We start from the raw sequence: 11618 nt of genomic DNA, 5'->3' as shown, positions 1-11618 counted from the left end.
GGAATGAGAATCTGTTACATCTATTATTCTCTCTAGGTCCTAGATCCAGGAAAAAAATTAAATTATAGTGAATGAAATTTAAAATATTTGTTACTAATGTCAAGAAAGATTCAACAAAAAAATTAATTTATTTCAATACTGAATTATTTTGTTTTAGTTATGTCATACTTGGAATTTTTTGTATTATTAGATGTAAACAATAATATATTTTAACTTGTGATTGGTTTATTATATATTTCATTTCATTTCTAATTTTCAAAGAATCTCATAAAACTACTATTAATTATTTGATATCTAAATGTTAATTTTTGTCAAATATAACAATCCTTAATTTATAAATAACGTTTTGACTTTTGATCTTTTACTTTTATGTAGAATTAGTTTTATTTGTTAAAAAGATATTAAAACATCTGCAGGGCATATAAGCTGTCCAATGTTGCATGTTTCTGTTACCATGAAAATTTTTAAAACCTGTATTATTACTTAAGCCTATAAAAATCAGAGACCTTAAAGAACACATCTTTTGTCTGTAAAATATTAAAAATAAAAAACATATCTCCTTGTATTTTATTGCATTTGAACTTATGTATGTTAATTCTGCTTTATATCAATAGTTTCATTTATTAACTTTAGTTATGCAAATATTCTTTTAAGCATTCATATAGAAATTACATAATTATTCTCAATTATTTATATGATTTAAAAGAAATTTTTAAATTTGAGTAATAGTTTATATGTCAGTTGAAATTATTAATAGAAACGAGCAATTATTTATTTTGACATTGTCACAATGCTGGGCTGCAATTTTTAATTATATTTTCAACTGATTTAATTTGAAATAGCTCTTGATCTCAAATTAATAGCGTCTTGTCCCTGTACATCATACTTTTCCGTTAGCAGTGAAGTCGTGCCGGTCATTAACTCCTTTTGGGGGAAAATTTTTGAATTGAAATGACACGACTTCCAGTTTGCATCAGAAATTCGTGTATAGTTAATCGAGGCCTCCTGCCCTAAGCTTTCCATATCTAGTCTTGAATTTCATTTATCTAACACTGTTCTCGAGATTAAGGAAAGACAGATGTACAGTACAACGGTGGAAATTTATACACCTACGCTTTTTTCAAATTGCAGCTCAATTATTTAAAAGTTAGAGATTACATTAAAAATTATATGAATATTAAGAATAAAACAGATGTTTAAATAAAAAAGATTTTTGGTTCCTAATCAAGATTACTTTATATAGTTAATATTATACTCTCAGTTATACTTGAGTTAATTTATTAAAAATCTTTCAACAAAGCAGGAATTTCCTATTTAAAAAACAAACAAGTTTTCTTAGTTAAAACCATTGATGTAATCCATGTTCCATCCATCTGGTTTTAGAACATTGATGATTTTAACTCAGAAAACTTGTTTGTTTTTTAAATAGGAAATTCCTGCTTTGTTCAAAGATTTTTAATAAATTAACTCAAGTATAATTGAGTGTGTAATATTAATTATAATTAAGTAAATTACTGCAACCAATATTACCTTATATAGGTCATTAAATTTAAAGTCAACAATTTGGGTACAGTTGACAAAAATAAAACAACAAAAATGACTACATAGTCATTTTTGTTGTTTTATTTTTGACTAGAATTACAAATATTTATTTATGTCTAATAAACTTTTCAGTGTTGTTATTGTTTATTTAAAATTGTTTTTCTTGTCTTTATATTTCCTATTGATCCAATATAATTATCATCACTTTTTTTGTTTTAATTTTATGAATTTGACATTTGTTCTTCAAGTAATATTTTAAGTTTAATTTTAGATGTTTTCTATTTTATTCATTTTTAAATTTGTCTTTCTCTATCTATTAGGCTATAATCCATTATTATATTATATATCTTTAAATCACTTGTTGGGAAATATATATTTTTCTCTTTAAAATACTATTTTTCTGAATAAGAGATGTAGTAAATCAAAAAAAAATAAAATAGTAATGAAAGTGGTAATAATAGTACATAATAAATTTAGCTTAGAGCTAAATTTATTATGTACTATTACTGTTAAAATATTTTGCAAATAAAATCAAGACAAACTCAAAAATTGTAGAAAACACTGAAAATCCACATTACTGGAGTTAAATAAATATCTATATTAACATTTTCAGATATAAAAATTCTTCATTGATCAGATAATTAACAGTTTTTAATTATCTTTTTGTTTTTTTTAAATTAATGCATTTGAAGTATAGAAAGTTTAAAATTACATACAGTTTCATTTGTGAACCAAAATTGTATGGATTTTTAATTCTCATTTTGAGACATTTATTTATTAGAAATTTGTTAGAAGCTCCTTTTCATCTACATGTTTCTTTAATAATATATCAAAAATGGTAAAAGTAAATATTCATTTAATATTAATTATACAAAGCTGAAATATGAGTATAATAAAATTAAAGAAATGTTGAAGTTTAAAATGATCTTATAGTTACGTTAAAATATTTTCAAGTAAATTCAGTTACTAACATGAGTATAATTTATTTAAGTTGCATAAATTAAGTATTTGTATATTCCAGGTATAGGCTACTAAAGTTTTTAATTGAAATTTTAGAGAGACTAAATTCTGGAATTTTTATTTTAGTAACTTGTTTGTTCAAGACATTTAAAATATTTGATTTTATGCTTTAAATTACTAAATAATACATGCCTGCTGGAGTTAAACAAACATTAAAAGACATAAACACCTTTTTAACAATCCAGCAAATGTTTAATTCATTAAAAAACGTTTTCGACCGATTTCAGCGGTTTTCATCAGTTATTCCAAAGTTAAGAACAAAGTATTCGAAAATTTACAAAAAACAAAAATAAATTCAAAGTGCAGTTGCACAGAATAACAGAAATGCGCTTACATGTTAATCAAAACTTAAAAATAATTATAAAATAAATACAATAAAAATAATAGTGTCGTCCAAACAAGAAACATCTATACATCCGTATCAATATAAAAGGACTTCCAGGCGTTGGATAATCCTTCCGCATCTCTGTGATTGATGCATTCCTTGCTTACATGCGCCTTGTATATATCTATTTTTTCGAGAAGTTTCGCCGCCTGTATAGATTTCATTGCCCTAATAATTGCCGCCCGGTCCCAGAATACGGTGACATCCTGTTGTTTGGCAAACACTGCCAGCACTGTGCTATCCACTTGTTAAAAAGGTGTTGTTTATGTCTTTTAACGCTTTACATTACTGTATAATAAGAGAAAATTAGTGCACATACTACAACTGAAAAAGAAAAAATGATCTAAAACACATTATTATTATTATTATACAATACAAAAATTTTTCTAAAAATTTTCCTTGAACTACTATATGAATTTCTATACTACAGTGTTATGTAGATATTTAAAAGTTAGAAGTTTTATGATCATATTAATTTCTAGATTTTTACTATATCCAGCTAATGAATATCATTACCTAGTTATTATCGAAATTATTGTCATATATTGAATGTTGATTTAATTAGTCTTATAAATTTTTAATGTCATATTCATTACATATACATAAACATTGTACATAATCTATATTGTATAATTCATAACCATCATCATAAGCTAATTGTTGTTAATAAATATTCTATAAAATGCTCAATGATGTAAAAATAGAAAATTAAGAGATTAAATTGTGAGAAATATTATCATTACTACAAAATAATTATGTATAACTTGGTAAAAATGAACTTATCATTTCTACCATATATTTTAATTTGGATATAAAATGTATATATCTGTTGTAACATTTTAGCTTCTCATTTTTCTATTAATTCCAATATTCTTTTCAGTACTTTGACATTATCATTCAGGAGTGGAACAACTGCTTTTATATATGGTTCATAGTGAAATGAAATATAATTACTGGCATACATCTTAACAAAGAATGTAAATTATATTATTAAATAATCTGTTATTCTTGTTCTAGAATTAATTTCATTCTAGATTATCTTAAAAATTTTTGTCACAATCCAAACTGAATGTTATTGTTAACAATATACTTTAGGTAGGGTGACCAGACTTCCAGGTTTTGCCTGTTTGTGATTATACAATTGGATATTAAAATCTTCGAACAGTAAGATTTTATTAACATGTGAATATAATATCACCAATTTGTAATCGATAAATAAATTGAACTTTGGTCATTTTTTAAAATTAATCAGTATTAGACCCCGTTTTCACTGATTCTGAAATATGCCTCCAGTTAGATTGTAAATGTTGTGGTCACTCTACTTTAGAAATTATAATGTAATTTACAGTTTAGAAACATCTATACTTAAATTTTTATAAACATATTCAAAATTGTTATATTCTCTGAAACTGTAAACTAGTATGTATATATATATATATATTAAAGAGTACTAGTAACTACAAAATTATTTTAGTTTGGAATGTTTTATTAGAAAAGTAGAATTATTGTTATTGATATATAATTTTGAATGTTGCATTTTCAAATTGAAACTGTGTAGTTATATTTTATGTAAAAACTCATTTTATGTTAATAAATGTGAAATCTTCATTAAAATGTCTTTGTTGAAATATGTTTTGCATATTTTTAATATAGTAATACATAAAGATTTTTACAACCAATTAAACATTTATGTTTCCATACTTGAGATTACAAAAGTTTGTACAATTTTTTTTTCTTAGTATTTACATTGAACTTAAAAATGTTCATTTATCATGAAGCTTGGCATTAATCATCTCTCTGAATTGAGAGAGTATCTTATTTTCTCGTTTCTGTCTTTCTTCCTTATTGAACATAGCTAAAGCTCTCTTTTCGTCGGCACTATATATCTGATTCTCCTTTCTCAGTCGAACGGCTTCCATGCGACGATGACGGCTACCACTCATAACGTACCCTACGGCTTCGAAGGCTTCTATCTGTTCGCTAGTTAGCCCAATTTCTCCTCGTCTAGGAATTCTTTTTCCTTCTGCAACGTAGGCTGCCATGGCTGCACCTTCTCCGGGAAGTAAGGCTTTACCGTAATCCTTTGCAGAGAGGTGAACGTGAGTCTTGGGAACAGGTCCAACATAAGAATCGTCCGAATCCGAATCAGAGGAGTCTCTAGTTTTCTGATTTAATGTCAGTTCATATTCCTTCTCTTCGACCTCACTATTGGTGCTGTTTTCGCTACTCGATGTAACCTTCTTCTTCTTGGCCTTTTTAATTTTAGATTTCTTCTTACTTTGCTTCTTATGCTTAGATTTAGCATGCTCTTTCTTATGTTTAGATCGTTTCTTTTTAGATTTTCGGATTTCTTTATTGTGATTTCGGTTCAAGAATCTTCGACCGTCATTTCTTTCATCTAACTCATTCTCGTCTGAATCACTTTGTCGATCTGGGGAACGGTTCCATACCTCTTTAGCTCCTGCTGTTCCTATCTTTTCTCTTTCCCGTCGTCTTCTGTTAATAAAATCATCTGAAAATGTCCAAGTATTATTTCCTTCTAAATCGCGACGTCGACTTTCGTACATTATGGAGAAAACAACAAGTAACGCCCTCTAAGGGCAAATAGTTGCTTTTTGAAAAATTTTTTTTGTCTGCTAAAGAAAATTTATTTTTATGACAATTTTTTATGCTCTATGATGTCATTATCATTACTTATTAATTAATAAAATAAAAATTGTATTTACTCTTCGCCATGCAGAACTTTTTTTTATCAAGCCTATTATGGGATCGGCCAGGCCCACAATGGGGCGGCAGGGTAGTGACGGATGGGGCCCGATATATCCGTGTCAGACCACTTTGAAAAATTCCTGGAGTTGACTCTATTATTTTATAATATTAAAATAGTTAAGTTAAAACCATTCAACAAAGTAGTAAACTTTGTATTCAAATTAAACTTATCTGATGTAAGATCGAAAACTTAAATTTCTTATTCGGAAAGAGCTATTACAAAAATACAGCACTTATCTCCGGTCGAATATCATACAATTGTACTTTCGTCATTTAAAATCTTTTCTGAAATCTGATGATTCACTATATTACTTGTTGTGCTCTGATTCAAATTTTATTGACAGTGTGACACACATTCTTATTTCTTAATTTATTATTTCTGGCAACTGATGAATAGTAAGATAACGTTTAGCCAGTGACATTTAAGGCTACCGCGACCACTGTTGCGGGGGTCCCGTCGTCACCTCTTCAAAAACTTTATTAAATAATGAACGGACTGAATATTCCGCTAAAACGGTTTTTCTTTAAAATCTATGAATAGCAAAATGTAGTCTTCACTGCGAATGTAATTGTTGATATGTATTATATTAATCTTAAATTTCCAGGTTACTTAGTTCCCATTGTTCTACCTTCGATCGTACATGTATAGTATAGACTATGAACTGACTTAGTTTGGATATACTGTAAATAGACTGGCCATAATTTCTTGATGTCAAAACGGGACAGGGGACCCACAACTGATAAAGAAATGCCATCGCATTCAAATTCCGTCAAGAAATATGAGTGTTATTGGTAATTAGTACATTTTCATACTGATTTAATGGCGTAAAAAAATTTTGTTAAAGCTATTTTCGAAAAACTTATAACGAAAAATTTTATTACAATATGATATCAAATTTAATAGTTGCATTGATGGAAATTTTCAAGAGTAAAACCAAGAATATTTTTCAGATTACTTATTTTGATTAATAAGTTCTAGTTACTCAAAATTTTATCATAAAACTTGTTCCATTGTAAATACTAATTTTGCTTTACAGTTAACATAGTTTTCATGGCTTCAATATTTAATCTCGACTTTTTTTTTCACCACAGAAGATTCACGAATAAAAATATTCCAACAGAAACTGAAGTTCCTGGAAAAGCGGCCGGATGGCCGAGCGGTCAAGGTTAGCAGCCTGCCGCCTTGGGGGACCCGGGATCGAATCCGGACGGGTCGGAAATCCCCAGGAATTTTTCGGGGGGTGGGCCGTCCGGATATGTCGGTCCCCGTCCCACACCACCCGGCCGCCCCATTGTGGGCCTGGCCGAACCCATAATGGGCTTGCTATAAGAGGCCCTCTTAGTGCCCGTAGGGCGGAAAGAGTTAAAAAAAAAGAAGTTCCTGGAAAACAAAAAACTAATTCTATCAAACTATTAAAATTTTAGAATTCAAGATCCTTTCTGTTTATTTCATTAAATATTTTGAAACATCTTTTTTTTTAAACTCTTTCCGCCCTGTGGGCACTAAGAGGGCCTCTTTTAGAAGGCCCATTATGGGTTCGGCCAGGCCCACAATGGGGCGACCGGGTGGTGAGGGACGGGGCTCGACATATCCGAACGGACCACCCCCCGGAAAACTCCTGGGAATTTTTCGACCCGTTCGGATTCGATCCCGGGTCCCCCAGAGCGGTAGGCTGCCACCTTGACCGTTCGGCCATCCGGCCGTCAAAAATTTTGAAACATCTGTCAGCTACATAGTTTTCTTCATTCCATTTCGCCAAATGTTTGATTAACGCCAATTAATCGTGTAATTTCTGGCAGGACGTGAATACCATCCAGCGATGTATGTCGCGATAGACGCAGGAACATCTGCGAACACGCTGAAGAGGAAGTGAATCGCATCGGCGCACAACAGAGCGAACAGCCCATCTCACAGCTCCGTTTGCCACAACATGTGAAATATGAATCTACTTGTCGCCATCATGAGGTGCATCTGTATTCACCAAAACCATTTGTAACAGGTCGCATAAAGTTGAACTGCACGCACGGCAACCAGCAACGGTGTGCCATTAATCGCTCGACACGGGGCTGTATGCCTGGTGTGGTGTTATCGTCATCGCAATTGGACCATTGAATGGCATGGAGTATTGTTTAGAATGAATCCCGCTTCTGTCTGTGGAGAATGACAGCTGTGGACGGATGTAGCGGAATCCTAGGGAATGCTACGTGCCAGCACTTTTTCACCGGGCATCATGGATTGGTGAAGTATCATGTTCGATCAGCAGTCTTGGTGCACATTTCCGGTATTCTGACAGCGAACCAGTATGTCACACGAATTGTAGGACATGTGGTTCGCCACTGGTGCACCCGACACAGTGTTCAGCAATATAATGCCAGACAGCACGTCGCATAGCAAACTCTAACTAATTAGAACGGAATTCCTTCTCTGGCCAGCAGCCTCGCCGGATCTCTCGCCCATCGAACATCTGTGGGACCTCGTCCCACGTGAGTGGCCCTGGGATCAGGACCGGATTAACCAATCCTAGGGCCCTGGGCACAAATTCGGTGGGGCCCCCCCTTTAAGAGCCCCTTTAGGCAAATTTCATGATTTAGAAAATTTACACAAAATATGTACAGTACTTTCAACTAGATTTCAACTAGGAAGTTGTAAATTTCATTTAAAAATAAGGTTATTGTAAACATACATATATTTTATTGTGTAAAACTAATTATTTTAATTTAATCGAAAAATATCTATGTAAAATTTTTTTCCCGAAATTTTCCGATGTTTCATCGGTTTTTTTCCGGGTTTGGTTTTCTTTGCCTGTGGCTCTCATGATTAGGCCACACTAGGCTGTGGCAGTAATAGGAAGAAAAAAAAATTATGTTTAAACATAGTTTTGTGGGGGCCCTGGGCACCGGCCCCAAATGTCCTTATGTAAATCTGGCCCTGCCGGGGACTACCGTAACATACCGTAGACGATATGCACGCCGCAGTGGATGCAGCTTGGCAAGGAATATCTCAGACAACCATTAATCGTCTTATTGATAGTAGTGTTTTCCTCGCCTATGTAGCTGCCTGTGGGAGCCATATTCATTACTGAATAACAGGTGTTTGTTGCATATCTTTGTTCTTTTAATCTATTGCGTATTTGCTGCCGGATGGCCGAGCGGTCAAGGTGGCAGCCTACCGCTCTGGGGGACCCGGGATCGAATCCGAACGGGTCGAGAAATCTCCAGGAATTTTTCGGGGGGGTGGTCTGTTCGGATATGTCGGGCCCTGTCCCTCACCACCCGGTCGCCCCATTGTGGGCCTGGCCGAACCCATAATAGGCCTTCTAAAAGAGGCCCTCTTAGTGCCCACAGGGCGGAAAGAGTTTTAAAAAAATCTATTGCGTATCTCTATCACCTCTGACGGTCTTGCAATGTGCACATGGATACGCGCATTCCTTCGTGGTGTCTGAGATTTCACTTTTAAGAAGTATATAGTTACAAAATTGTTCTTTTAACTCGTTTAATTTAAATTATCTTCTAATATTTTACGTATGCAGCACGACTAAATATAGTTCAAACACTGTATGTTTGGAATATATTATATCATAAAAACGCACACAATTGAACCATAAAAGTAAAATTCCAGAAAAGTTTAATGCACATAAAACACAAACGTTTTCGATCTACATAGATCTTCTTCAGGTTAAAGCATTCTAAAATGGAACATTCTTAAGATTATTTGAAAAACCGCATAACAATTGGTTTGTACAAAAGTTTGTTTGTTAGTCAAGGCACCCCCAAAAAAAGTTAGTGGAAAGTTAATTTGTCAGAAACAATTGATATCCGTAGAAAAAACATCCGGGATAAAAATATTGTGCCGAATAAAAATTATGGCACCTGAAATGAAAGTCAAATTTTTACTTCGGAGTTTCTCTTTGATAAAGATAAGCTTGGCGCTTCGAAACCTTACCATAAACTTTTTATTATTGTCTCTGCACTTCGCGCCATGTTTCGTAATTTTTTTATTGGGTAATAACAAAAGCATACTTAGCCTGGCCTGCGTTATATAGAGAATACAACTCTTTAGGCCATATGGAAATATTCTTTTAAATTGTAAAAGCTTTTTTTCTGAAAGTATAAAACACGTCGCGTGCGATACGCATAAAATTTTGATGTGAAATGGCCTTTATAGGTGAATATATTTTTATATCTAAATTTATCGAAGTGTCCGTTTTTTAAGAAACATCTTTAGATACTAATTAAAAAGTATTTTTCGCACTTTACATTTTACTAACAGTAAAATTCAGGGCCGGAGTCGACCGACTCTGACTCCACAACACAGCTTACAAGTTAGACTCCATAGTAAAAAAACGCTGATGTCTTTTTGGCGCGGATAATACCTGATACACACATATTCGTGAATTTTGGATAATATTTACTGTAGCACTTTATTAATAGTAATAAAATACTATAATAAAACGTTAATTCTATTGATTCAAACAGGTTTTAAAATCGATACATGAATTGTACATGAAATTTCCATACATGAAACTGTATGGAAATTTTTTGGGTTCTTCGTTTTCAGAATCACTATTTTTCAGTTCTACATAAATTTCTTGTTCTGCCAGTTCGTGAAGGTCGTCGTTGGTAAGGCTCTCGCCAGAAACCTGCAGTAACTCCCATATATCCTGCTTGACAATTTTGTCAACCTAACGATCAGCGATAGACTCTTCTCGATGAGAAATCTTAGATATTTTCAGCCATAACTTCTTCCACACTCCGTTCATGCATTTCTCCGTTAATTCTTGCCAAGCGAAGTCGATATTTCTTATAGCATCCATGGTGTTATATCTTTTCCCAAATTGCACAAAACAAACACAGATTTAAGGGAAGTACAGCGCTACGACGAATTGCCACCTTTTGCTGATTGGTTCGTGTTTGAAAATAATTGTATTATATACGAATCAATGAAATACTGGGTTAATTTGAATCGGCGTAAATTTTGAGCGTTTTTTAGGCATCAAGCAGACCGCGTTATATTGAATCAGCGTTAAGCGGGGTCTTACTGTACTATGTTTTACTATACGAAACACTAATTTTAAAATACTTCTCTCTGTTTTTCAACAATTAATTCATTTCAATTTGAGTTTAATTTGAATAAGCCAACGCACAATGTCCACTCGACATTCAAATTATCAGAAAGCGCTTTCACAAATTGAAAACACAATTCCTTCCGCAGTCATACCAACGGATTTCTTTTTTTGACAATATTCGGACTTTTGATATTTGTTTCGTGAAAAGTAATGAATAAGCATCGTATTACTCATATGCTATCATTTTATAAGACATAAAAGATTGTATTGTCCATATTGTGGAAGATCATATAATTTAATAAATCATAGTTTTAAAATTTTTAAAAATATAATTTTAAATAATTTAATTTTTTAATTCTTATTTGCATAAAATATACATTTCTAGAACTTAATTAATTATTAATATGACTTTAAAATATATTGTTGAAAAATACTACTTATTCAAAAAGTTATTTTCCATATTCTTCAAATTTAAAAATTTTTTTAAAGTAAATTATAAGTAGCCTATAATTTCACGTGAATTAAATTAAGAAGTAATTTAAAATAATGTAATTGTTTAATATTAACGAAAAAAATTAATATCTCTTTTTAGAAATCATACGCATTGATTGATTTTCCTAAGAATTGGTTATACGCAACATTGTGCAGTATTGTATTAAAAAAAAAACAATACAAATAATAAAAATAAACGGACAATTTTAAACATATTATTATATATAAATGATAATAAAATTATTTCATTTATTTTAAATATCTTTATAAATGTAATAAAATTATTATCAGATATATCGATTAATTGAAAAACCACACCCACTTAAGAATTAGCGTTAGTTCCA

At 31.7% G+C, this 11618-nt stretch overlaps 1 protein-coding gene across 1 annotated transcript; it reads right to left on the bottom strand.

The window, feature by feature from the left end:
- Window positions 1-4613: 4613 nt before the first annotated feature.
- Window positions 4614-5565, bottom strand: LOC136980469 (NKAP family protein CG6066). Its single transcript, XM_067276589.1, has one exon. It carries the CDS (start codon window positions 5512-5514, stop codon window positions 4711-4713), a length of 804 nt encoding a protein of 267 aa, XP_067132690.1. The 5' UTR covers window positions 5515-5565; the 3' UTR covers window positions 4614-4710.
- Between the last annotated feature and the right edge of the window lie 6053 nt (window positions 5566-11618).

This window comes from Centruroides vittatus, unplaced genomic scaffold (assembly GCF_030686945.1).
Source record: "Centruroides vittatus isolate TY-2023 unplaced genomic scaffold, ASM3068694v2 contig_1159, whole genome shotgun sequence".
Classification (NCBI taxonomy): Eukaryota; Metazoa; Arthropoda; class Arachnida; order Scorpiones; family Buthidae; genus Centruroides; species Centruroides vittatus.
Note: the sequence above shows the minus strand (reverse complement) of the source record. Positions and strands in the feature narration are given on the sequence as shown.

Excerpts from the sequence above, each read along its gene's own strand:
- LOC136980469 (XM_067276589.1), bottom strand. The coding sequence starts at position 5,514 with ATGTACGAAAGTCGACGTCGCGATTTAGAAGGAAATAATACTTGGACA.